This window comes from Podospora pseudopauciseta (genome assembly GCF_035222475.1).
Source record: "Podospora pseudopauciseta strain CBS 411.78 chromosome 7 map unlocalized CBS411.78m_7, whole genome shotgun sequence".
In the NCBI taxonomy this organism is placed as follows: domain Eukaryota; kingdom Fungi; phylum Ascomycota; class Sordariomycetes; order Sordariales; family Podosporaceae; genus Podospora; species Podospora pseudopauciseta.
Window position 1 is genome coordinate 343,497 of NW_026946667.1, and position 25,292 is coordinate 368,788.

Genomic DNA, 25,292 nt, shown 5'->3' on the forward strand with positions numbered 1-25,292 from the left:
TTCTGCTTTCTTCTTTTCTTTTTTTTCTCCAGGTCACGAACCGACTCAAGGTGGTCCGAAACTTTGGGGGGGGGGGAAATAACACATGAAAAGATCAGCAAAACCGTTCGTCTCAAATTCATTCGACCGCACACAATCCATTCTCGTTTTTTTGTTGCTGCGTACGCACTGACGGACGCAAGAAATTTTGCAAAACAGTACACACACAGCAAGGAGATTAGGGGGATTGCCACAAGAGGATTGGCGCGCGGAAGAGACCGTTGATAATACATGGGACACGCAGTTTCCACACGTTTTTTCTGTCTGTCTTGAAGGGTTTTGTTTGGATGAAAATAGGGGATGTGATTTCGGTGTCTGTGTGTTTTTGTTCCCCTTAACTTTTTTAAAGGGTTGAGATGGCAGGAACCAGGACGATCAGGGTCCTTGTTGTCAGCCATCACTGGCACATCATTGGCATGTGGCATGTGGAGTTTACTGTGTATGGTGTTGATCTTGGGGTTGCAATGCACCTTGTCATCTCGATCAAGGGCAACTGCTGGTTGGTTCCACAGATAACGGATGAGATACCCTGTTCCCAATACATTGGGCACAGGCAGACAGGTTGGGCTGCATAGATCTGACGACAGCGATTTGGGATTTGGGAAGGAAAAGAGGAGAAATGGGAGGAGGGTGTGCACCTTTGAAGGGGGGGAGTGAGTTGATAGGTAGGAGTATTAAAACCCCCTGGGCGTAAGTGTATGTAAAGAGTGTATGAACGGGGTGTGTGAGAGCGAACTCTTTCTTGAGACTTTTCAGAACTTGCCCCAATATGGACAGCCCGAAAAATTGCAGTCCAGACACTGGTCTTTTAAAAATGCTCGTCCAGAAACAGACAGAGTGAAAAAAGTTGAGAAACAAAACAGAGACAAGGGAAACGGCACTCCCGTGACACTCCCGTTTGTGACAATGAAAACTTTGACTCAGGGTTACAGTCAAGAGAAGGGACTGGAAGGGTGTGCTGTTTGTGATGAGGAGGAGGGCAAAGATCTCGATGACTGGGAACATGGACTGAGGTAGGTGAGGGGAAGGAGGAGAAAGGTCAGGCTGGAAACGGCAAAAGAGGAAGAAGCTACGGAAGTTTAATTTACTCACACAAGTGTACTTTAGGTAGTACTTTTTGGTCTGAAAGTTTCTCGGGTATAGTACTAAGACTGGACTGGACTGACTGGATGGGTGTTGTCGGCTGTGGTTTGCTGAGATCCGGGTATGCCCTGTGATATTGAATGGGTGACGTTTTCGAAGTCTTCAGAGCAGAAGAATAGCGGTGATGGATAATTCAGATTTTGCCACTGCAAAATGTGAGGCAATCTTGAATTAGCGGTGTTGTGTCGAGTTGTGTAAGTTATTGCGTGCGCATGTAAATGTGTGCTGTATGTGCTGTAATATGCACGCAGTTTATGCAGGTTCTCTCGTCTATCCCGTTGTTCAGTGGTTGTGCTCTGCTATGTTGTGTGTGTACACATATTGGGTATATGCAGTATATATGACCTGTAAGAAAAACCAGAGCCGAAGCCGAGTGCCGCGCCCTCCCTCGTTTCTTGAAGGTTCGTTGTTGTATGAGGTGGTGTTGGGTGGTGTGGGTGTGTCTTGTCGGGACCAGTCCCGTGCCGGAAGATTTTGTCCTTTTGTGGCTTGCGGTAGTGAAGCTGTGATGAAACGGGGAGTTTTAATTCTGCAAGACAGTTTTGAAGGTTTGACAGCACTTTTCTCTGGAGAATCTGACAAACAAGTCTGGAATCGCTTCTCCGTGGAGAGTCGAGGGGAGTTTGAGATCCGAACAATGGCGGGGAGCCGAGGCACGCTTGTGAGATGTGCAAGTGGCTCATATAACCCTAACCCTATGCAATCCGGTGATATGTCCCCGGTAGATGGGATGAAAGGGAGGAAGTAGGGGTCGCAGGCGTTCATGCACACCTGAAATTGCCCGAAACATGACGATCCCGAGAGCAGTGCGGCTGGAGCCTCCATTCCAACCCTTTTCTCAGCTGTTTGGTAAATGGTGGTGCCAACACTTCAGCTTTCACGGCAGGCAACTGCAGGGCGGGTGTGCAAAAGCATTTCGTGATCTTCAGCTTTGACATTGTCGGTAAGGCCAGAAGCAACTTGTAAAATCATCAAATTCGGTGTATAGATAGTAACAGTTTGAGCATAGGTAAAATGAGTTACCTCTGCCGCAGCTCCTTCTCGTGCTCCACCCAGAAGTTGGCACACTGCCTATGCCCCCAGAACTCGATCCACCACTCACCGAAACTGTCTTCGACTTCATAGTCCACCTTGGCGACCCGTTCATCTCGCTTCAGTCCGCAGACAACGCATGCTTTTGGGGCGGCTGGTACATTCTTTGCCGCGGTGACAGCCATGTTTGTAGCAAGCTCGGGAATCTTGAGGTTCTCATGATGAGCACTGTTCATTGCCGCGACAACGCCCCGTAGCCTACCGACTTGCTTCTTCCAAACCTCGATGACCTCGGCTACTTCTTGCTCTTCACGGATAGACTGAGTCTTATCTATACCGGCCAGTTTCATGCCTGGTTTCCCGCCTGCAACCGCAGCAGAGATGGTCATGCTTTGTGATAGGAACTTGTCCCTGTGCCAACGCTGCTTCCGACCTGCTATTAATCTTGACACGACCGTGGCTAAAGCTAGGTAACCTTTAATGAAAGAGAGGGTCTGGGCGGAGCCGATGATCCGTTGGTAGCCTGGGGAGGTGGTTGATAGAGTAAGGAGAGGTTTGAGAAGGGTCGTTGTGGCAAGATCGAGTAGTTGAGGACAAAGTGAGAGAAGAACAGAGGGTGGAGGAATGTTGGTCGGGGGAGGACCGCGAGGTTCGTGTGATGGCGTTGGTTGTGCCGGTGGATTGCTATGTTGAGGGGCCTTTTCTTCTGTTGCTCCCCAGTCTTGCCATTCCCACTCTGAATTTGTCGCTGGGGCTGGGGCTGGCTTGGATTTCGAGGTTGTCTTGATTTTGGGCTGTGAAGCTGTTTTGATGGCGGGTTTTGTGGTGGTATCTGGGATGTCTTTGAACTCCTCCCACTTGTTGCCAAAGCCGTCACCAACCTCAGGCCATGCTGTAATAGGAGATGGCGAAGCTTGATTCGCTTCCTGGATGTTGCGTACTCCTGTGGGCGGTTTTACTTGAAGTTCCTTCACAAGATCGGGCTTGCGGTCATGAAAAGATGATCCGTAGGGTGACTTTGGTGCCTTCGGGTAAGCTGAAGGACTCCCATGGAAAGCCGCGTTGGAAAGAGACAACCCCGGAGGTGCTTTCTTAGATGATGGGGCCGGGTCCACGTCTAGCCCAAGCAAGTCGTCTACAGGTTTTGTGGTGGGCTCTGTTACAGGGGCAGGCACAGCCTCAAAATCACCAAAGTCATCCTCATTGATGTCCCCATTCTCCGCTTCAAAATCGGCATCAAAGAGCACATCAGGGTCCGGGTTTCTCTTCGGTTTATGCGAGTCCTCCAGTTCAAGGTTGAACAGTTGATTGCCCATCAAGTCCATGGTCGATGCCCTGGTGACACGGGTTCTAGATGGTGGGCTGGTGATATTTGTCAGTGGAGCCGGAGGCTGCGGCGGATCGGCTGGCTTCGTTGCAGCCTCAAAGTCCCCCCAGTCATCTTCATCCTCCTGGTCATCTTGTACTGGTGTGAATGTTTTTGGAGGCGCTTGTGTTGTCGTACTCTGGCGTTGGAAGCCCCCCGATCCACCCAAATCACCCCAGACATTGCTGTTATTGGTCTGAGGATGACCGAACTGAGCTGACGCAAAAGAGCTTCCTTGTGTCGGTGCCAGCTGCTGAATAGGCGGCCATGGTGCGGATTGCTGGCTAATTTGAGCTTGCGTTTGCGGTTGAGGAGCCGGTGAAGCGAAGTCCAAAAAGGAGAAGGAGTCCTGAGCTGGTTTTGTCTGTTGCTGCTGAGGTGCTGTGCTTGATGGGGTGTCTGCGAAAGCCGCAAAAAGATCGGCCGACATTATCAAAGTTTATCCTTATGTGGTTTCTTCATACGAAATCTAAAGAGTAAGGTAGTTGTCGTTGGGGTGGCTGTTGGACGTCACTTCGAAGGACAGGGTTAGAAGAGGCTCGAAGATTGGCGAGGTGGGGCTCACTGACAGGATCGCTGCAAGGTCCCTCTCTGGACCCTGGTATCTCGAAAGCTTAAACAACAGATGGTGGGAGAAATTGATGACTCACGGCTTTATCGTGATATCTTCTCAAGATGAGGCTCTTCGAGTCTCTTGGTTGGGCAGCCTGGAGTTATCTCTGCAACAGGTTCAGAGTTCACGAATTGGATGGCCAACGATGCGGCGACGTCCAGACAGGAGGCTTGGGAACAGGGGGCTGATATCCATGCCATGCGCCACATGATTGGCTGGGAAATGTGCCCCACATTCAGCTACCACTGACAACGTTCCTTGTGCTCACCACCAGGATCATTACCCTTGTTTCCTACACATGATGAATAGCTCACGAGTTTTATGATACATATAAAAGAGCCTTGCCATTGAAGCCATTTCAAAAGACGTCCAAAAAACAAGTAGACGGACGTTGGGAGGCTTGAAGAGCATGTTGAGCGTGCATTATGAGGTCACCAGCCGAAACAAAGTAAGACCCACTCTCCCCCTCTCGAGTCTCGAGTCCATTTATCACTAACACATAACTAACCACAGATTGAGGTGGGAGGAGACATTCAAGCATGGGACCAGGATATCTGACCTCCAACGGGCCATCAAATTCAACGGTCCAGAGAGTCCATGCGTAGCTGGTCTACGCTCTCTCTGTTGGAAGGGCTTCCTGCTATTCCCGCACGCTCCCGCTGAAGAATGGCCTCAACTTTTGCGCCAACTTCGAGACTCATATAATATCCTGTGCGAACAGCATCTCAAATTTATCAGGCATCCCGAACAACTAGCCGCCCTATCCTTCGATCCCCTTGCAGACAATCCCGACTCTCCTTGGATCACTGTGCGCAAAGATGAAGCCATCCGCGCCGAGATCCAGCAAGATGTCTCGCGGCTTCCCGATGATCCATTCTATCACCAGGAGGTCATTCAGACCATGATTCTGGATATCCTGTTCCTCTACTGCAAACTCAACCCTTCCGCTGGCGGGTACCGTCAGGGAATGCACGAGTTACTTGCGCCAATTGTCTATGTCATTGCGCAGGACTCGGTGGACGGCAAGCAGTCTTCAACGGTTGATACTCTCGATCCTACGATAGTGGAACTGTTGGACGCTTCTCAGATCGAGCATGACTCCTTTGCCTTGTTCTCCAAGGTTATGGACCGTGCTGGCACTTTTTACGAGGTTGAGCAAAACACAATCGTCGAAAAAAGCAAATACATCCATGAAGTTGCCTTGCTCAAAATTGATGAGGAGCTTGCGAACCATTTGCGAGACATTGAAGTTCTGCCGCAAATATTCTTGATGTAAGTGTTTCTATTCCTCACATAGAAATCTCGGACAGTGACCCCATTGACCAGCCTACCTTGTAGACGATGGATACGCCTCCTTTTTGGAAGGGAGTTTCCCTTTGAACAAACCATGATATTATGGGATGCCATCTTTGCCTTTGATCCCAACTTGGAGATGATAGATCTCATATGCGTAGCTATGCTTCTCAGGATCAGATGGACGCGTATGTCAACCTTTCAAACACGCGTGGCATTGTCATAGCTAACCATACCCTATATCAGTCCTCGAAGCTGATTACTCGGTGGCACTCCAGCTGCTTCTGAAATATCCAGCCCCTCCACCACCGCACGGCCCTCACACCTTTGTCGACGATGCTTTATATTTGCAGAAACACTTTGATGCCGCGGGCGGTGTCGCACTAATCGCCAAATACAGCGGTAGACTGCCTGCAGCAGCATTAGTGGCATCAACAGCAACCTCGACCCCTGCACGGTCATCCACCCCATCATTTTCAGGCTTTGGTTCACTCCGACAAAGAACTCTCGGTGCCAGGTCACCGTTATCTTCCACAACAAAACTCTTGCAGCAACCGGGTGGTGTGGAGGCTATCCTGCGCGGTGCTGCCAAAAATGTCATTGAGAAAAGCGAAAAACTCGGACTTAACGATGCTGTCCGTGATGCTGTTGGGGAAATACGTCGCAACATGCAAGGCTTTCAAGAGTCTCGAAGTTCGCCCAGAATCAACAGATCACTGTTTCCTGGAAACACTCTGGCTGTTTCCATTTGGGAGCAGAGGAATCGTCAGTTAGCAACCATGTTGGAAGAGTCAATCACGAACCTCAAACAGCTGGTGGCCTCTGACTTTGAGGGCGACAAGCAGAAACAGCTCGAGACAGTGGAACTTGCCACGGCCAAGATCCAGTACGTGAAGGCCTGCTTGGAGGATTCCACGCTGGATTTGCCAGAGGAAGAACCTCCGACGCTGGCAACATTGAGCATTTCTACCCTCCCCGAAATCAGATCGCCGACGGTTGCGTTAGATACCACACCGGTGGTTATGACATCATCCGCCGTTGAAGAAGCCAGAAGTTCACTCTCGTCGCCGGCTTCATCGGATAGAACCAAGCAGCTGTCGTCGGTGCCGGAGGAGCCACATGCTGAACCTGTTGCGGAGGAAATGGTTGACAAGATGGACACTGATCCACCAGAAAGAAAACAAACACCACCGCCACCAGCCCCAGCCCCCGTCCCCAACCCAGAACCGTCGACTTCTGTTGGACAGACCCCTGCAACTAGCCCGACCCCTAAGGAGCGCCCGAAAGGACCGATACCTACACGGTCAACCTTGGCTCAGTCCTCTTTTGCGTGGATGTTGGAGCCAGACACTACAATATCAGCTGCTCGGCCGCCGCCGAGTAGGCCTCTGAGCGGCAGTGGAAAGAAGAAGCACAACCCCAGCCGGGAAAAGAACGCGTTCTTGTTTGGAGAAGTGGTTCCGAGTGATGGAGCGGCAGGGGAAAGGACAGTATCACCAGACGAGATCTTTGGACTGCAGCCGATCAGGAAGGGCTGAGTTTGATAATGTCGGCTCAACTTCTCTTATAGACTGGTGTACCTAGCAGTTTTTATATCTCGACAAGACCCAGCAAAATTCTCGCCGACATGGGGATCCCCTCTCTGTGGCCTTTCATCCTTTTTAGTTCTCGTCCTTCTCTTTTTACCATGCCGTCCAGGGCAGCGCAGGGAGAGCAGGGAGAGCATTGAGAGCAGCGAGATCATTGAGAGAGCAGCGAGAGCAGTGATGGCACTACTACACGACCACAGCTCCCCACGAGGATATACAAATGGCGTGTTCTCCTTTACCACAGCAAGAACTTGGGGGTCCGCGGCAGGATCTTGCGGGGAAAAGGATCCCTGGCTCACCGTCCAGAAGAAGAAGACCTTTCTCGGCCACTGCGGGATGGATGGGTTGGGCGCCAGTGTCGTTCGGAAGTCGCAGATATCCGAAAGCGTGATACCGCTGTCCGGGTGGGGGACGACTCGGCGGTTTTCCCAGATGTACCGACCGGCGTATTTGGTCGGGAGGGTGGTGGTGATGTGTGTTGATTCTGAGCATGGGCACGGCCAGGTGGTGTCTTCGCTGGAGAAGCAGTATTCGATGGGGGATTTTTGGTGGGCGGCGCCGGGGCTGGTCGTGAGGATTTCGTTTCGGAAGGGGGAGTGTGTTGCCAGCTTCAAGCGAGATGACGTGGGCGGGGAATTCAGATCCTCCTGATAAGCAGATATCGTACCTGAAATCGTGAAGATTGTTCCTCGTGTTCTCCATGGTACGAGGCCGCCACCGGATAACTCTAAAAAGCCACTTCCGGCCTATTTAACTCACTGGCCTATCACCAGGAGGAGTGCTGCTCGTAAGAGTCCCTCCGAATAAAGTCAGGTGAACCGAATGTCCGCATCTATGTCCCGGGCAGGACTACCAAAGGGCTTCCACCCGGGTATCGTCATGCGGAGCTCCTTGAAAGTCTCCATCAACGCCTCATCCAAATCGTCTTCATCAAACTCCCATCTCTTTTCGGCGCGCCATTCATCCCACTTGGCCCACCGTCTCCTGCCGCCATCATGCACGAGCCAAAAGGTCTCAATGTGCCCAAAATCACACTCCATGGCAGGGCCGTGCCAGCCTGCCTCCCAGGAGGACCTATCAAAAGGAGAGTCGACGTCGTCCAGCAAAAGTTCAACCTCCTTGACACTTTTCAGTTTGTCAATAAGCTCAAACAAGAAGTTCGAGACATATCCCTTCAAGCAGGGAACCGCCAGCCGCCTCGGCATCAACATCGTGGCAATATGATCAACAACGACCGTGTGCAGTGAGTCTTCCAAAACCAATGTGTCAAGCTCCCAGTTAGCCCAGGTGTATTTTCTGTGCGAGGAGGATTCTTGATTATCGTCGTGGGGGGTGCAATCCAGGTACATTTTTTGATACACGGGGGGGTGACAAGAGGTTAAGAAGCTTCGTGCCTCGCTGCAGGTGTGCAGCGGTGCTGGAATCGGGGGTGGGCCGACGGCTGTGTCGTAGGTCTTGGAGGCACGGAGGGCGCGCAGTCTGCGGGGGAAGGCGGTGAGTTCCCATATCTCCAAACGGATTTCGAAAGGAAGAAGGGGGAAGTGATGAAAGGTTTGGAGGTTGGCAGCTGATTCTGTTGTCATTTTAGATCGCTATCCCACTGCGTATGTGTGGTGATGAAGGGTGAGTACGGGTGGGTTTGGGTTGGAATGGCAGAGAGTTCCATTCTATCTTTTAGGCAGCTGCCTTCGCTGCCTGTCGCCTTGTCAATATTCCATAGGCGGCCCATGACATCATGGGATATACACTACTATCAAAGTCTCCGTGGTCTCCAACGGCACGAACGGCCAGTCTTGGTAATCTTACCTGGATAAGTCCTCCTCCTCTCCCCCCGCCACTGATCCAGCCACTCATCCCACCTATCCCATCTAACTCTATCGTCGCCATTCTCGGCATAAATCCCCAAGCAAGTTCCGTTCCCCGCCTGGCCCCCTCGCAAGCGACGTAAACCTCCCTCAAGTTGTGGAAATACCTGCGCATATGGCGTAAGTATGTACCCGTACGTTGGCTGGGGTTCAAGCCCCGCCCCTCAACATCGTCCTCCCAGCCAAATGTCAACCTCAGCGTCTTGAACCGCAGACGATAGGGGATGAATCTCTTGAGGTCAGATTTGCCTATTGAGAAGCTGTCAAGCTCCCAGCTTATCCACATATACCGATCGTAATCCACGTGACGGCCCCAACCGTGCACCTGTCCGGGACTCTCTGTTTCACGAGGGAGACATGCCGAAAACTCTCCCTGATACACGTGGGGTGACCCCCGAGTGAGGGCATTGCGGGTTTCGCTGCAGGTGTGAAGGGGGGCCGGGATGGGGGTCAGGCCGATGATGAGGGCTGGGTACCACGGTCAGGGGTCTTCGCTGTTGGGTTGGGCGTCGGGGTTGTTTTTGTTTGTGATGCGGACTTCCACTGTGCGAGGGGAGGCGGTAAAACGCCAGATCTCGGCACCGAGTTCGAAGGGAAGATGGGGAAACAGGTGGAAGGTGGTGGTGGTGGTGGTGGTGGTGGTGGTGGTGGTGGTGGTGGTGGGGTTTGGTGATGGGTGTTCCATTGTGGTTTACAGGTGTGTAGGTGGTGTAATAATATCCTTGGTGAATGTAGGGGCGATGTTTTCGAGTGCCTAGGTGCCCCTCTGTTCACGATACGACACTAATGTCTTGCTTATCATTTGATCCCTTACAGTAGCGACTACCTGGCTATCCACCTGTTTCCCTCTGTCTGGAATACGACCAGGACTTCACGGCGCCCAGTCCTCATCAACCATTACTCCCACCACTCTTTGATGCCCTCATCGTTGTCTCCATGTTCACGTCATTGATATCAGGCATGCGGTACCCCTTGGCTCTCAAATCCAGCAGGCTAATTTCCTCAACTTTCCCCCACTGATTCGGGGGCCACGTGGTATGGCATACCACCGCATTTTCGGCGCCGCAAGGCCATAAGGGATCGTAGCACACAGGCGCCAACCTAAACTCACTCGCTTCATAGCAGGTGGTGCAGATCGTTTTCACCTTCTCGAAAGCACTTAGTTTCCAAAGGTATTTGATTTCAGCTGCGCACATTGGACCACCTGGTATTGAAAACTTGAGATGCTTCACAAGGGGTGCGAAGGAGGCATAACTGGGAAATTCGCAATCAAAACCACTGTTCCACCTCAACTCCCTGGTGTCGAGGGTGTCGATCTCCCAATTGATCCACACATAGCGGCGCTGCCCAGTATCTCCTTCGAACTGGTTAACGGGGGCGAGTTTAGAGCCAGCCGCTGTATAGCCGGCCCTCATCAGCTCCCCGCGGGACTCGCGGCACACTTGCAAGACCGGAGGGGTCGGATTTGGGGTGAAGAGGGTGAGTGAGATACGGAGTTGCATCGGCGGGGGGTTCGCGTCGATAGGGGCTTGGAGGGGCTGGACGACGAGACCAGAACTTGCCGCAGACTTCGAAGTAAACGGTGCGAGGCTGGATGGTCAGACACCAGATCTGAGCGCAGAGTTCGGCGGGGAGGCGAGAAAAAGTAATGGAAATCTGGCTCCGGTTGGTGTTTCTTCGGTCTCCCCAGTTTCTTCGGGTTGTTCGCGTTCTTCTCCTGGTTTCTACCCCTTTTTCTTTTGGCTGTTGTATCGGTTTGAAAAGAGAGGGCTGTTGATTGTTGCAAGGCAAAGAGTGTAAGGACACAGGATGGACCAAGATACCTTGACTGTGGTTGCCCACAGAAGGCAGCAGCGAAGCTCTTCACGTGCCCCAGGTCCACCTGTATCTCCGGAAAAGGAGGAAATACTCCAGACATAAGAAATGATCAGCCAAGCACTCAAGTGCTGGAATATGAAAAGGCGGAAGGTGAAAAAAGCTATACAACAAGAGGGAAAGGGCGATAGAGGTAGAAAATGTGATGAGAAAGAGCGAAGAATAGGTCTCATCATGGAATCATAAAAACCGTCTATACCACCGCTCCGGACATCAGAGCTGCATGAACATGCAACGCGGGGAACGGGACGGCTGATAGAAAAAAACCTCTTGACTTCTGTGGTCGAGGTTCCTGGGATTTTCTGGCGGCTAAAGTCTTCCCCGAATATACGCATCTCGTAGAAAGAAAGCAGACTGCCGGGATGTCTGTACGTGGACGGCCGCGTCATGTCGACCAGGTCTTGTTTGTTCATGTAAGGCTTTTGAAAGCGAAAGACCCTAATCTCAATCTTCTTCTCTAGTCCTCCTTTTGCAGGCATTTACTCACGCCATGATCTTGTAGCTTTGACCATGAAACTCAACTCACAAAGCATCATGCCAGCAGTATAACCCACCACCGAACCATCCAACCAAAATGTTGCCCTCCTCACCATCCCTCCTCCTCCTCCTCCTCACAGCTCTCCTCCTCCTCCTCCCCCTAACCACCGCCCAAACCACCACCCCTCCGACCCCTACAGCCCCCCCAACCCCAACCGTCACCAAAATCATCTCCCTCTTCTACCTCAACGACCGCGCCCACGACGACTTCCCCCAGCCCTACACCCCCACCCCGCACGCCATCCCCGGCCGTGTAATCGCCACCGACTCGCTCCTCAACTTAACAACCTACATCGTAACCAAAACCCAATCCTTCCCCGGCCGGCACCGCCCCCCCTTTGGAAACAGCCCACCCCCCTGGGCCAAAACCCTCACCTCACCCCCTTCATCCCTCCCAACACCATGGTGGCGCCCAAATTTTGGTGACAGGAACGGCACAGGCCAACCGATTACCATCACCCAGGGCCCCTCAACATTCATGTTTACTGGTTCGAGGGGATGGGAAAAGGGGCAGAGTGTGGTTAATCGGTGTAGTTTGGGTGGGACGACAGAGGCGGTTTGTAATTTGACGCATGTGGGGAGCGCGTGGTATACGGGGGATAGGGGGTGGGAAGGGGAATATTCGACTTATAGTTATACGTGGACGGAGGGGGATAGGTTTGGGTTTGTGGGGGTTACTGTTACTGCTGGGGGGGAGATGTTGAGTGAAGAGAATGGGGTTGATGATGGCGTGAGGTCCGCTAATGGGGGAGTTGGCAGGAGGGGGGTGAATGAGGGGGTGATGATGGGGTGGGTGGTTTGGGTGGTGATGGGGTTGTTAGGGGGGTTATGACAGGGAATGGATTTAGAACAAAAAGAAACGAGGGTTGGCAAAAGTTGATTGTGTTTGGAGTAAAGTATGTGTGTTGTTGAGATGAAGACTGAGGTATTGTTTTCGAAGGGAATTGTATAGGCAAACTGGCTGACATGGTTGTTTATTTTACGTTGTAAACAAAAGTCCTCAAAACCCTCACTACCGTTGAAAGCCGCTATGAACGACAAGAAGCTGTGGGCAAAGCCCTTTGTCTGTTGACGACAGTCCCTTCCTCAATCCTGTTCCTTGTGTGTGGCCTCATCCCGACTGGGAACTCGCAATTGACCGTATTTACCAGATCTGCACCCGCAGGTTCCGATCCTCCATCACCTTCTCCAACCCCAGCGTCTTCCCCCTCCCCTTCAAAACCCGACACAGGTCCGTATCCTTCCGAATCTTATCAAATACCGTCAAAATCTTCCCCGCATACGCAGGAGGAAACCTCATTCCCAATCCCGTCTCAACCTCCGTCCCAAACCTCCAATACTCATCCTCCGCCGAAATAACATGAAACTTCATCTCGAATCCCCCCCCAAAACTTCCGATAGTCATCCACCTCCCGAATAATGTGAAAGCTCGTCGAGATTAGCAAGCCTCTGCCCCCCGAGGAATGTCTTGTCCCACTTAAACTTCAACTTCTGCACAAACCTCTCATACGGCAACACCGCCCGCTCAAACGCGCGCTTGTCGTCCCCGACGGAGATGATGCCCCTCTCCCAGTTAACCCAGATATACCTCTGCTCCAGCGGCCAAGGCTTCCACTCCGGCTCCAACGCCGGTAATACCAGCTCGACCCGCTTCTCCCTCTCTTCCTTCTCCAGCTTGAGCTGCGTTTGAGACTTGAGACGTTGTTCGTCCTTGCCGGGCCTACGGGATCGGCCCCGATGAGGAGGTAGATGTATCAAGCGAAATAGCCCCACTTATACTGGCTAAAGACACGGTGCTTATAATAAGTTTTAATTCATTTTGCCTACCCATTTTATTACCCGCAAAGTTTATGATACACATTTGTCCAGACCCCAAATCCAGACAGATCCTCTAAATAGAAAGCTGAGCAGTAGAAGCCTTATCCAGCGACTCCTTGTAGTTGGCCAACTTGGCGGCGACCTCGCCGTTGCAGTAATCCTCGACAATCTTGGGGCAGTTGCCGATAAACAGCTTGGGGTCGACAAGGCTGTCGATGTCGCCCCAGACGGGACGGAAGAACTCGGTCTTCTTGATGCGCTCGAGAAGGTCGTTGCGGCCGCCCTGCTGCTTGACGACATCGGAAGCCTGGTGGGAGAGGACACGGACCTCCTCGTGGGCCTCCTGTCTGGAAACACCGTGGGTGGCGAGCTTCATGAGGATGGACTCGGTGGCCATGAAGGGGAGCTCCTGGTCGATGCGGGAGCGGATGACGCTTGGGTAGAGGACAATGCCGTTGGTAACATTGTCCAATGCTAGGAGGATGGAGTCGGCAAGGAGGAACTGTCAAAGTTAGCCATGGTAACCAAGATGCACCGAACCCAAAACATACCATCTCTGGGATATCCATGCGGCGGATGGCGCTGTCATCAAGAGTTCTCTCAAACCACTGAGTCTCAAAAGTGGCAGTAAAGTCGGCAGGCAGACGGGCCAGCTTGCGGCCAAGAGCAGTGATACGCTCCGATCTCATGGGGTTTCTCTTGTAAGCCATGGCGGAGCTGCCAATCTGGCTCTTCTCAAAAGGCTCCTCCATCTCCTTCAGGTTGGCCAAATGTCTGATGTCGGAGCAGATGCGCTGGGCAGTAGCACCAAGAGCGCAGACAGCGTTGGCGACTCTGAGATCGACCTTGCGGGTGTAGGTTTGGGTGGAGATGGGGTAGGCAGAAGGAAAGCCAGCCTTCTTGCAGAGGATCTCGTTGAGTTGGACAATCTTGTCGGCGTTGCCCTCGAAGAGCTCCAAGAAGGTAGCCTGGGAACCGGTGGTGCCCTGGGCGCCACGGAACTGAAGTCTGTCACGGACAGTCTCGATGTCCTCGAGGTCCATCATCAGCTCCTGGATCCACTGGGCAGCACGCTTGCCAACGGTGATGAGCTGGGCCTGTTTGTGGTATCAGTTACAGCCCAGTTTTGATCCCTTCAGAGAATACTGACAGGCTGGTAGTGAGTGAAACCGAGGGTAGGCAAGTCCTTGTACTTGAGGGCAAACACCTGCAAGTTCTGGATAACCTTGGCGAGCTTGGGAAGAATGAGGTCCAAAGCCTTCTTCTGGAAGATGAGATCGGCATTGTCGGTCACTGTTGATGTTAGTCCCCTTTTTCACTCTTCTTCTCATTGCCAGTCCTCCAAAACTATTCCATCTCCCCAACCACATTCACCCCCAACCGAAAGAGCAAAAATCAAAACTCACCATAACAACTCGTAGCCCCCAAATGGATATGTCCAGCAGCCTTTGGCGCATCCTATACCTCCCCCCATTAACATCATCCCCCTTTTCCCCTCCCCCTTCCCCTCTCGAGTTACTCACCTCACCATAAGCATGCACATGCGCCATCACATCGTGCCTAAACTTGGCCTCATACTCCCTCGCCTTGTCAAACGCCTCATCGCTCACCCTCACATTTTCCCTCATCTCCTGGATCGCATCCTCGGGGATCGGCAAGCCCAGCTCCCTCTCCGCCTCGGCAAGCCAAACCCAGAGCTGGCGCCAGGTTGACGCGCGCTCCCGGGCAGAGAAGATGGTCATCATCTCTTGGGAGGCGTAGCGGGTGCTGAGGGGGGTCTTGAAAGTTTGCGTTAGTACATCATGTCATGGCAGGAATGAGAGAGTGGGGAGGGGAGAACATACGACATATTTATCGTAGCTGGACATTTTGGCGGTTGGTGTCTTTCTCTTCTTCTCACTTCTAAAGATTGATAATGAGAAATAAGACGATATGAGAATGAGGCTCAAAAAGATAATAAAAGCTCAGCTCATACACAATGAAGAAAAAAAAAGGAGGGGCACTCTCTCTCGGAACTTTTTTTTCCTAGCTACCAAGCAGCTGCGGTAAATCGCGGGGGAGGGGCAGAGGCAGCGTCACCGGCAACTGCTCCAGCTAGTCTGTGGGGTCCGCTACTTGCAAATGTCATGTCCCCCCGCTGTCGGCCACGCCACATTGAAGCTTTGTCTGACAGCCATGACAGCTTCCGTGAGGGTGGACATGGTGAATGATCGCCACTTGATAATCTAACCTCAGATCAACATCATGTCATTCATGCCTCTTTACACCGCAACCATTGGCCAATCAATCCTCACAATGAACAGTTCGGCTTCTCAGGCTACCTTCATCCCTGATAGAATTTTTCTTCATCTTTTCTTATAGAACTCCTCACACCGTCGTAAGACTCTTCCCTCTCTCTACCCCCCGACATATACATTTGCAAACAAATAAATACGAAACAAATAACCGAACTCCCCCCCTTCCGCAAAATCCCGCTCACATACACAAAGCCAAATATCCTCCCCCACTATCGTCACACCTCATTAACTTTCCCCTGTCATATCAATACACTACTACCGCTCCGTTCGTTCTATTCTTGACCATCTCTCACAAGACCGGCCTCTCAACTCCAAAACCCATCCATCTCAAACCCAAAATCCCCTCCCCACATCCCCGGGTTCCAATCATAATCCATCGCCCCCCCATCCCAGCTATCCGTCCCCAGATCCTGACTTATCTCCTGCACCAGCGTCGCCGTCGCATCCGCCAGCGTCATCGGCGCCTTCTCATACAGCTCCGCCAGCTGCGCCGTCGTTTCCGCAAGTTGCGCCGTCGACTGTCCATCCTGCAGATCTTGATCCTGTGTAGATTATCCCGTTAGCCATCACTGAACCGAAAAGAGAAAGAAAAGGAAAACTCACAAAAGCCTTCTTCAACTCTCTAATCTTCCTTGCCAACTGCGCAAACGGATCCTCCCTCTCCCTCTCCTGCCCTTGCTGCGACCCCCCCATCCCACTCCCCCCACCACCCACCACCCCCTGAGGCGTCCTGTAAACATCACTCGGACTGTTGTAGTTGCTCGCCCCCGTCATCGTCCTGCTCCTCTTCTTCCTCCGTCCGGCAGTGTGCTCCATGTCCTTGATATGTCTCTCCAAGTACCCATCAAATTCTCTTCGTACTGTCCTCACGTCCCACCCTGGCAGTGACAAAGTCATGAGCTTGAGCATCCTGACAAACACATAGGTGAGATCAAACGAGGACATGGAAATGAACCTGGGATAGTCAGACTGATCCGATGCCGTGCGGGCGTGCATGTACTCCTTGACCAGGCGGACGCATTTCATAAGGATGTCGAGGCGGTCCTGCAGGGGGATGACAGAGGCAGGGCGGCTGTTGCTCGAATGCGAAGAGGGCGTGTCGTTTCCGAGACCGTTGGAGGGGGATGTCTTGAAGCTGGGGTCTTCGTCTTCTGGCAGGGAGGATGCAGTGACTGATGAGCCGCCTATGCTGCCGCTGGTTTTCAGAAAGCCTTCGTAGATGAGGAGTTCAGCGACTATAAAGTGGCCCTTCATCGAGACTGTTGAACCGGTTAGCAAGCATTGCCTCGTGCGAAGGGAGCAGACGGAAACTTACAATTCTCCATGATCCGCTTCGGCACCTTCTTCTTCTCCCCATGCAGAAACAGCCTCAGGTTTTCCACCACCTGATTCCACGGCCTGCGCTCCTTCAAAGGCTTCTTGTACCAGTTGGCCAGGTTCATCGAAATGTGCTGAGACACCCGCTGCACCCTGACCAAATGAACCACTAGCTCATCATCAGGCGAGCTCTTTTCCGTAATCAGCACCTTGCAGCACCTCATCAGATACGGCGAGGGCATGAGCTGGTCCGGGCAGTGACTTGTGGTGAAGGCTCTTTGATCTTTGTCAGTCTTCATCCAACAACAAAGACTTGCCAAAGAAAAAAAACAACTTACACAGTAACCAAATAATACGTCCCCGCAAACGCCCTCATTCTCTCCAATGCCTCCTCCGACCTGGGCTGCCCTCCCAGACCCGCAATGGCATTCTTCTGCTCTTGAGCATCCAAAACCTCAAACTTCAAACTCGCCGTAAAGCTCCGAATCAAAAACAGCAGGTTCGTCGTCTTGGCCGCCACCAAATTGTAATGATACCACGCCAGCAGCACCTGCGCCCCCTGAAGCAAGTCCAGCCCCGCCCCCAGCGACGGCTGGCCCTTTTGGCTGCTCTGCTGAAAGGCTGCCACGCTGATGTCTCTCAGCAGCTGGTCCCCCAGTGCCATTTGTCTCCTTCCATCGTGATGGCACGCTTCAACCATGACCCCTTTCCAGAAAAAGGGGCGTTGTTCCTTCATTTGATGGGCACTCAAGTTTGGTGGGACTAGAGCAAAGGGGTAGAGATGCTGCATGTGGGAGCGGTACTCCTGAAGCAAATCTTCGGCTTCTTGGCCTTCAGGCCAGATCGAGTCTGAAGCATTGGAGGATGTCATTGGCGAGGGGTGAGAAGGCGGAGAGGCAGAGGTCATCATGGCGTCTGGCATGACAGAACCTGCCGCTGATACGGCCAGGCCGCCCAGGGTTTGCTGGTGCTGAGGGTGATGCTGGTGTTGATGATGATGATGACCATACTGAGGTGTTTGGTGGTTGCTAAGAATAGGTGAGAACTTGAGCTCGCTCGGTGGCAAGAGGGCCTCGAATGGCTCGCTGTTCCATGGTGCTTGCGTGAAATGGTGGTTCGTGACAGAGATCTTGGGGCCACTGCTGGTGCTGTGATGATAGTCTGGTGAGATGGCTGGGAGGGGTTGCTGGCCATCAAGTTCAGAGCCTCCAAGAGAGGAGTGATGGTGGTTCTCGAGCCCTTCACCGGTGCTGGCGCTGCCTGGTGTTTCAGACTTTCCTGAGCTCCCTCCGGCACCGGCACGACCGCCTCCGGCCGCTATCTGCTCTGTGAGGGCCTCGAGACGTCTTTCAAGTTCGGCCACGCGGGTTAACTTGCGGTCCTTTCGCCGTCGGCGAGGCGGAGCCGGAATCTGTTTGGTGCATTTCTTCTTGAGACGTTCGCATCTGTATAGCGGTGAAGCGGTGGTGAGTCAGTTGACGCACAGAATGTGAGATCAAGATCTACCGGACTGAGATCGGCATTGACAGCGGAGATGAGCATGAAGTGAAATATGCTTAAGGTGATGACAGCAGCAACACAGCAGACAGCCTGATCTCGTCCATCGATCTCAACCGCCCGATTTTGCTGCCCGCACCCGTGCCCGGTCTGGACTTTGGTATATGGCAAAGCGCGGCGGTGAAGAAGAATGAGAGGTGTCAGAAAAAAAGATGTCTGGGAAAGACAGCCGGCCGTGGAACCAGAACAGTGCCCAAGATGAGAGACAAAAAAAAAAGCAAGAAAATATTAATTAAAACAGATCGACAAACATACCGTTCACACTTTCCCAACGGGCCAGAACCAGGCTCACACTTGCATTTTGCAAGCGCACAGGTCCCGCATGCCCTCGGGCCCTTGGTAGGCTTCTTGGAGGAGCCATCACCGCCGCTATCCTCTACAGACTCCATGGCGGCCTGGCACGAGAGTTCGGGCACCGGCACCTTCTCCCTCTCTTCCTTTCCTCAAGAGAAGCGTACTTCTTCCTCTCTTGTTCCCGTCTATCTGCTCCCTTAATGTCGTGCTGCCAAAGGGAGCAGAGTACGAGGCGGTCACAGCAGGGCCAGCCACGGCCGCTTGCTTGCCGCTCCGCAGGCTCGGTGACAGAACTCGCCCACCGCAGAACAAGGTTCCGCGATCTGCAAGTTGAGCTGCCGCGCTCTGCTGCTGCGTTGTTTTCCTGGGAATGCCCCCGGGGCCGGAAGCCAAAAGATCGGAAGGGAGATCAAGAGGTACAAGAAGCGGGGACGGAGCCCAGGAGGCCTTGACACGGAGACGGAAACACGGGGTTGGGTTGGTGTAAGTGGAAGGCTGTCCTCCAAAAGAGCAGGTCGCGTTGAACGTATAGGTTTGATGGAATCCGGGGATAAGATTTGAATGCTATGCAAATGCAATCGGGAACCGATTTGGAGGGGCGTGTGGTGTCTTAAAACCGTTGACGAGAAAGAAACTCTCTCCCGCTCTCCCCCGCCGCTGAAGAACGTGGTGATAAAGAAGGAAGATGCGGCCTTCCCTTTCCCCAGAAAAGAAGAATAACGCCAACCGCCAAAAAAAGAAGTGACAAAGGGGTGTGCTGTGTCGGAGAAACCTCGCTTGATACTGACTGATGATATGGTTCCAAATCTGAGGATGATCAGTCGATTGAGAAAAAGATGCCAATGATCGAGCAGCAAGAGGACGATGAGGAGGGGGACCCGAGCAAACGGGGTGGGTAACTAACATGTGGGAGGGACGAAGGTGACTTTGGGACGCGGACGTAAGACTGGAACATATGCAATGCTGTGTTCGTGGGACGCGAGTAACAACCCATCCTTCCTATAAGATCAGGCTGTACATCTCGCCCAGTTCTCGCACTTTGCTTCCTAGAGGTGCTTCCTCTCTTTCACTATCCTACAGCTCCAAAAGAACCAACCGCCTTGCTGTCGTCATCCTTCTCTCTGGCCACCCTTCTCGAGGCAGCCAAGACATCTCTCCCCCGAAACTCAAACGCCCTCTTCCCCACCCACTACTCACTTATCTGATGGCTCGTCCAGTGTGAGGTCGTACACAAAACTTCTCTCGTCTAATCGAAGGATGCCTAGAATGTCACTGCCCTCTCCATGTCTCGCCCGGTCCCATCCTTCGACTAGCCTGAATCAAAAGGGTTCACCGACGAACATCTTCAACAACCAGAAACAGAATCTGCCGGTTCCCTCGGTGCCCTCGGCAAAGGATCACAGTATGCCACAAGTCTTCGAGAATAAAGACAAGAAGCCCCCAACGTTTCATTAAACCACAAAGTGTACGAAGATCTGGGTAGGAGTCGGGAAATTCCGTTGGTGTGAGCACTCATCCAAAGTCCTCCGACTCCGTTCGTACATATCCCACCCTCTTTTTGTCGCCGTTGGTTGGTCAGTCTCCCTCCCACAACGACCAGCGGCTGAAGCGGGCCCAGATCCGAAGCACCACTCACGGAACAAAGGCGTGATCCTCCTCAAGCACATTACTGGCGCATATTCGAAGGAGGGCGTTATCCTCAGAGCTAAGAGCACTAAAAGGCGGGCGGGCGGCAATGGCTTGAAGCATAAGCAGCAGCTAACAAGAGCTGTGCCGTTCGAGAAAGATCCCGCCCAAGGCTTGGCACCGGCTGCCTTCGTTTTGAGCATCTCACTCAGCAATTCTTTCTCTTTGCATGCAGCTGCTCTGCCTGTGTTGGTCTTATCAACGACTTGCACAGTTACACGGCTCGACGTCCGCCTCGCCCACCTCGCCCAACCCGCCAACGATCTACGGGCACAGTTCAGACACCTTGCAGCTTGCTTGCCTTGCCCTACCACAACATCACCAACTTTGGTTCGCTGTGTGATCCTCGTGCGTGCCGCGAAAAAGAAAGGCCGAGACCGCTGGGGATGTTACCGTGCCTTTTGAACCACCATCAGAAGCTCGGGACAACAACACCAACAAGAAGAAGAAGAAGAAGAAGAAGCACAACAACAACACCGGCCTCTCTTCATAGTTCTCTTAACATCTACCCATCCAGAGGTCAGTATCAGCTTCCATATCTCATCCAGTCAGACCAGCCAGACCACTCCCTATCAGGTAGCATCCATCCACCCACCTGTCCATGTCGTGTTCCCCCCCGTCTGACAAATAAATTTGGACGGACCACACGCGCGAGGGCGATCCTCGGCGGGTATCTATCGAGATAATGCACCATCTTAAAATCCTTCGTCGACAAGATTGGCAACCGAAATCCCACTCTACTACACCGGGTGGTAAAGCTTCCCAGACTAGAACTAGATGACAAAAACAAACAAACCTACATCAAATGAACCCCACACACTGGAGTTGGGTTATTTAGCTACCAAGCAAGCCCACATAGAGAGCTCATCATCAAGCGTTCAAACCGAATACGTGAACTTTGAAGCAAACATAAAGCGAATACGCGAACTCCTCCCAGACGTGGCTACTGTCTTGACCATTCAGAACATAACATTCTCATACACTCGCCTCCCAACCCCCCCCTCGGCGAAAAGATCCATCCCTCTTACCACCTACACAAGCCCCATCTCGTAGTATCCGGAATCCCCGGGTGCACCCGTCAAAGGGTCCCTCCCCCAACACCAGTTAGGAAGAGGCGAGGGGCTTCCCGCACGTACTACATTCCGGTATATTGCTTACCACACCTCTCTTTCTGCATAGTATCAAGTTCATGGTACCACCCTATCTTTCCTCCCGTTGACATGGCCTGCTTTACTCCAAAACTCATCAACCAGACAGCACTCGTTTCTTTTTGGAAATTTACACAGAGAAATATTATCACATTCAACTCACTCATACATTCGAAAAAAGAACCATCAAAAGTAATGTAAACAGCCAGGCATGTAGCCAGCCAACAAAGACAGGGATAAATTTCCCCATCATTCGTCATATTTATAAGTTAAAACCACTGCTTTCCTCCTCCTACCCATTTCATAGTAAGGTATGTATCGGATAGGTAGATAGCAGCCAAGGTAAGCCTCTCGCCTAACGTAACTCCCCTTAGGAGGAAAAGACCAATCGAAAGAGTGACGAAGCAAAAAGACACAATATGCAAGCCAGTAGGGCAAGAGATTGTCCCCCGCTTATAAGACCAAGACGACGACGATAACAACAACAACAACAACAACAACAACGAAACCACCACACGTCGCTTTTCGCTCAAAAAGAACGTGTTTCAATGGTTTATATCCGGTCCGGTGAGCCCCCCAAGAGCAAACGGTGGTGTTTAGGACAAGAAGAGAAGTTTTGAAATTTCGTGTATACACACACACACAAAACGATCAAGGTCACACATCAACAGGACAGACCAACTTGCCTAAATCCCAAGATTTAAGCAGCTGCGCTCGCCGTCTGCAACCTCTCCATCTCCCTTTCCAGCAACCGCTCCGTCAGCCCACCCCGAGTCGTCGTCGCCTTGGCCTCCTGCTCAATCGTCCTCGCTGCCTCGGCAATACCAAGCTGCTCGTCCGTCCACAGCGGCTCCTCGGCCGCCGCGTTCGGCTCCCCGACCCCGATGAACCCCCCCTCGGCAGCCCACTCGCTCGTCCGCTTGATGCCGAGCTCCTCCCAGATCGTCTGGATGGCCCCGACGAGGTGGTCGCGATACTCCTTGGTGTGACCGGGGGTGGGCGTAATCCGCAGACGCTCCTGACCGACAGGAACGGTGGGGTAGTTGATGCTCTGGACGTAGATCTGGTGGTCCTGCAGGAGCTTGTCACTCGCCTGCTTGGCCAGCTCGGCGTTGCCGACCAGGATGGGGATGATGTGGCTCGGGTTGGGAATCACAGGGATGTCTCTCTCCCCGAGGGCCTCCTTGACAGCCCGGGTGTGTAGTTGTTGCAAACGGCGGTCGCCGTTGTAGTTCATCTGATACTCAATCGCCGCCCGAGCACCAGCCATGACAGCAGGTGGCAAAGAGGTGGTAAAGATGAACCCGGGCGCAAGAGAGCGCACTGTGTCGACCAGCTTGGCGCTGCCGGCGATGTACCCGCCAACGCAACCGTAAGCCTTACCCAGAGTACCGGTGATGATGTCAATACGCTCCATAATGGTGCCGCGAGGCTTGCCCTGCGCGTGCGCCTCAAAGTCGAGGTGCTCCGCTACACCGGCGCCGTGTGGGCCGTACATGCCCACCGCGTGCACCTCGTCGAGGAAAGTAATGGCGCCGTACTTCTCAGCCAGGTCGCAAATCTCCTCAATGGGGCCAATGGATCCGCACATGCTGTAGACGGACTCAAAGGCGATGATCTTGGGGACGTGCAGCGGCAGCGCCGCGAGCTTCTCCTCCAGATCCTTTACGTCGTTGTGCTTAAAGATGACCTTCTTGGTCCCAGAGTGGCGGATACCCTGGATCATCGAGGCGTGGTTCAGGCTGTCTGACAAGATGACACAGTCTGGCATCTTGCTCCCCAACGTCGCGAGCGTGGCATCGTTGGCCACGTAGCACGAGCTGAAGACCAGCGCTGCTTCCTGAGCGTGCAGCTTGGCGATCGTTGCCTCCAATTCCACCGCGTGCCTGTTGTGTCCGGAAATATTTCTCGTACCACCGGCGCCAGCACCGTACTCGTCCAAGGTCTCGTGCATCGCCTTCAAAACGTGGGGGTTGCGGCCCATGCCGAGGTAGTCGTTGGCGCACCAGACAGTAACCTTTTCCTCCCTCGTTGACATGTGGGCGCGGGGAAACTCCTTTGCGAGACGGTTGATGTTGTTGAAATAGCGATACGACTTGTCCTTGTGCTTCTTCTCAAGCTCATTGTTGTAGAAGCCCTCGTAATCGAACTTGGTGCCATTGTGCGTCACCGGCGCGGCGGTGCGGGCAGCAGTCAAGGGGTTAGCAGCGGCTTGCGCTTTGGTTGGGATTCTAGGAGGAAGCGGGACTGGATACCAGGAAATGCCATGTCAGCGCCAGTTCTTCGCCACGTGTAACTCCTCCAGAGTGCGAATCAATCCTTACCCTTCTCGCGGCCATTGAAAATGGCGCCCTCGACAGCCTGCGCCTCCTGAGCACCGCTCGTGTGAATCTTTGCCTTGCTCGTCTTTCCGTGGGCAGAGACAGTCGACATGGCCCGGCCAGCAACACCGGGAATGCCGGCATGGCCAATGCGAGCCGACTGGACAGCCATAGCCTTGCCCATGACGGGGCAGCGACGGGCGAGGGTCTGCAGCTTGGAGATGGTGCCACCGCACGGCGAGGCGGCGGGGCGGGCAGCCGTCGTCATGGCGCGGAGGCCGGCGGCGGTGGCCTTCTTCATGAAGGGGCACATGGCCTTGGACTGGCGCAAAACGGAGTCCATCGTCTTCGCTTAGGGCGGCTTGTCTTGATCCGAGTTTCGTTCTCGCGCGAAGAGAAAGTGAGGGTGTTTGCTTTTTGCCTCTGCGCGCGCAGAGCTGGGCTTATGACGAAGGGTTTGTGTTGATTTGTTGTACTTTTTCGGAGAGGCAAAAAAAAGCAAGACACAAAAAAAGAGTAGGCTGTTGAAGAGCCGAGGGTGATATTTGCGCGCGTAAAGCAGCAAGAACCGGAGAAACAACAGCGACTTCCCACACAATCAAAACCCGCAGCGAAAACACAGGCGAGATCAAATATTGTGGTTTGTCAGAAAGGGGGGGGAAGAAGGAGGGAAAAAGGAGAAGGGTCCGAGCAGTAGAGGAGAACAGAAGGACCTGGACTCGCTCTCAATTCAACAAACCCTCCGCCGCCGCCGCCATCTTTTCCCTGACGGTCCACACCGGGTGGGTTCGACCTCTGTTGGACTCGGAGTTTCGGTGTCTGCCCGTTTTGCTCTGCTTCAATGAGACGCTGTGCATTTTGCCTTTGGGGACAATCCGCCCATCCTGATTGGGCATCTCCTCGGTGCTTACCCCCGCCGTCGGCATGTCACCGCAACTTGTCGCGTAGCGGTATGTTCCACCGACCCCGCGGTACCGGAGACCTTCAGCCTTTTCCCGGCCTTCTCGAACCACTGTCATAATTCACAACAGCTTGATCTCATCGACATTTATTATACATAAGTAACATGAAGCAAGACCTTGCTCACTCAGCACAGCCACACGGTGAGGAATTGGCAAAAGACAAGAAGCATAGATATGGAACATGTTAAGCACTGCCATGTCACATGAGTGTTCCCACCGCAACAGCTACGCTCTTCTGTATAAAACACCTCGATCGTATTTTCATGGCTACGCATTGTACACAGTTGCAACATCTCCCCCCATGCTGTTCTCCCCCGCACCCACTGACCCATAGGCTACATTTGTGCCCTTCTATTTACATCTAATACCACATGTCCCGTAACCCCAAAGCCACCCTAACTACCAACGCGAACCCAAACGTAAATATGTACCATTGACCCCCCTATACCCTTTCCCACGCCGTTCCAAATGATTGCCCCCCCAAACCTGGCTGCAAGATGAGTTATTAGATAGACGATGGCCATTATCGTTTCCTTACTC

General features: G+C 52.9%; 8 protein-coding genes across 8 annotated transcripts; 2 read left to right on the forward strand and 6 right to left on the reverse strand.

Annotated features, from left to right (window-relative positions):
- Positions 1-2,201: 2,201 nt before the first annotated feature.
- Positions 2,202-4,010, reverse strand: QC763_702240 (uncharacterized protein; the record flags this gene model as incomplete). The annotated part of the gene is made up of 1 exon (XM_062915243.1): positions 2,202-4,010. The coding sequence occupies one exon, from the start codon at positions 4,008-4,010 to the stop codon at positions 2,202-2,204; it is 1,809 nt and encodes a 602-aa protein (XP_062761400.1).
- Positions 4,011-4,461: 451 nt separating this feature from the next.
- On the forward strand, positions 4,462-7,733 carry QC763_702230 (uncharacterized protein). The gene is given in 5 exon segments (XM_062915242.1): positions 4,462-4,641; positions 4,707-5,465; positions 5,532-5,674; positions 5,733-7,225; positions 7,237-7,733. 4 exon segments carry the CDS (start codon positions 4,619-4,621, stop codon positions 7,022-7,024), a joined length of 2,217 nt encoding a protein of 738 aa, XP_062761401.1. The 5' UTR covers positions 4,462-4,618; the 3' UTR covers positions 7,025-7,225; positions 7,237-7,733.
- A 151-nt stretch (positions 7,734-7,884) lies between these two features.
- Positions 7,885-8,658, reverse strand: QC763_702228 (uncharacterized protein; the record flags this gene model as incomplete). The annotated part of the gene is made up of 1 exon (XM_062915241.1): positions 7,885-8,658. The coding sequence occupies one exon, from the start codon at positions 8,656-8,658 to the stop codon at positions 7,885-7,887; it is 774 nt and encodes a 257-aa protein (XP_062761402.1).
- Positions 8,659-9,830: 1,172 nt separating this feature from the next.
- Positions 9,831-10,442, reverse strand: QC763_702225 (uncharacterized protein; the record flags this gene model as incomplete). Its single annotated transcript, XM_062915240.1, has 1 exon — positions 9,831-10,442. One exon carries the CDS (start codon positions 10,440-10,442, stop codon positions 9,831-9,833), a length of 612 nt encoding a protein of 203 aa, XP_062761403.1.
- Positions 10,443-11,389: 947 nt separating this feature from the next.
- On the forward strand, positions 11,390-12,184 carry QC763_702224 (uncharacterized protein; the record flags this gene model as incomplete). The annotated part of the gene is made up of 1 exon (XM_062915239.1): positions 11,390-12,184. One exon carries the CDS (start codon positions 11,390-11,392, stop codon positions 12,182-12,184), a length of 795 nt encoding a protein of 264 aa, XP_062761404.1.
- A 125-nt stretch (positions 12,185-12,309) lies between these two features.
- ADE13 (adenylosuccinase ade13) lies at positions 12,310-15,038 on the reverse strand (the record flags this gene model as incomplete). The annotated part of the gene is made up of 6 exons (XM_062915238.1): positions 12,310-13,672; positions 13,722-14,267; positions 14,321-14,463; positions 14,577-14,628; positions 14,694-14,948; positions 15,015-15,038. The coding sequence occupies 6 exons, from the start codon at positions 15,036-15,038 to the stop codon at positions 13,244-13,246; spliced, it is 1,449 nt and encodes a 482-aa protein (XP_062761405.1). The 3' UTR covers positions 12,310-13,243.
- A 734-nt stretch (positions 15,039-15,772) lies between these two features.
- QC763_702210 (uncharacterized protein) lies at positions 15,773-20,921 on the reverse strand (the record flags this gene model as incomplete). Its single annotated transcript, XM_062915237.1, has 7 exons — positions 20,532-20,921; positions 19,540-20,445; positions 18,597-19,442; positions 17,123-18,229; positions 16,783-17,060; positions 16,071-16,726; positions 15,773-16,009 (listed from the first exon to the last, which is right to left on the reverse strand). Exons 3-7 carry the CDS (start codon positions 18,728-18,730, stop codon positions 15,773-15,775), a joined length of 2,412 nt encoding a protein of 803 aa, XP_062761406.1. The 5' UTR covers positions 18,731-19,442; positions 19,540-20,445; positions 20,532-20,921.
- A 604-nt stretch (positions 20,922-21,525) lies between these two features.
- HEM1 (mitochondrial 5-aminolevulinate synthase) lies at positions 21,526-24,613 on the reverse strand. The gene is made up of 2 exons (XM_062915236.1): positions 23,794-24,613; positions 21,526-23,716 (listed from the first exon to the last, which is right to left on the reverse strand). Exons 1-2 carry the CDS (start codon positions 24,131-24,133, stop codon positions 22,170-22,172), a joined length of 1,887 nt encoding a protein of 628 aa, XP_062761407.1. The 5' UTR covers positions 24,134-24,613; the 3' UTR covers positions 21,526-22,169.
- Positions 24,614-25,292: the final 679 nt, after the last annotated feature.

What these genes read in the sequence shown, in the direction of transcription:
- QC763_702230 (XM_062915242.1), top strand. Translation starts at nt 4,619, where the DNA reads ATGAGGTCACCAGCCGAAACAAA. An exon ending in CTGCCGCAAATATTCTTGAT is followed by an intron (nt 5,466 to 5,531) that starts GTAAGTGTTTCT and finishes CCTACCTTGTAG; the next exon opens with ACGATGGATACGCCTCCTTT. An exon ending in TCTCAGGATCAGATGGACGC is followed by an intron (nt 5,675 to 5,732) that starts GTATGTCAACCT and finishes ACCCTATATCAG; the next exon opens with TCCTCGAAGCTGATTACTCG.
- HEM1 (XM_062915236.1), bottom strand. Translation starts at nt 24,133, where the DNA reads ATGGACTCCGTTTTGCGCCAGTCCAAGGCCATGTGCCCCTTCATGAAG. An exon ending in TTTCAATGGCCGCGAGAAGG is followed by an intron (nt 23,717 to 23,793) that starts GTAAGGATTGAT and finishes CCTGGTATCCAG; the next exon opens with TCCCGCTTCCTCCTAGAATC.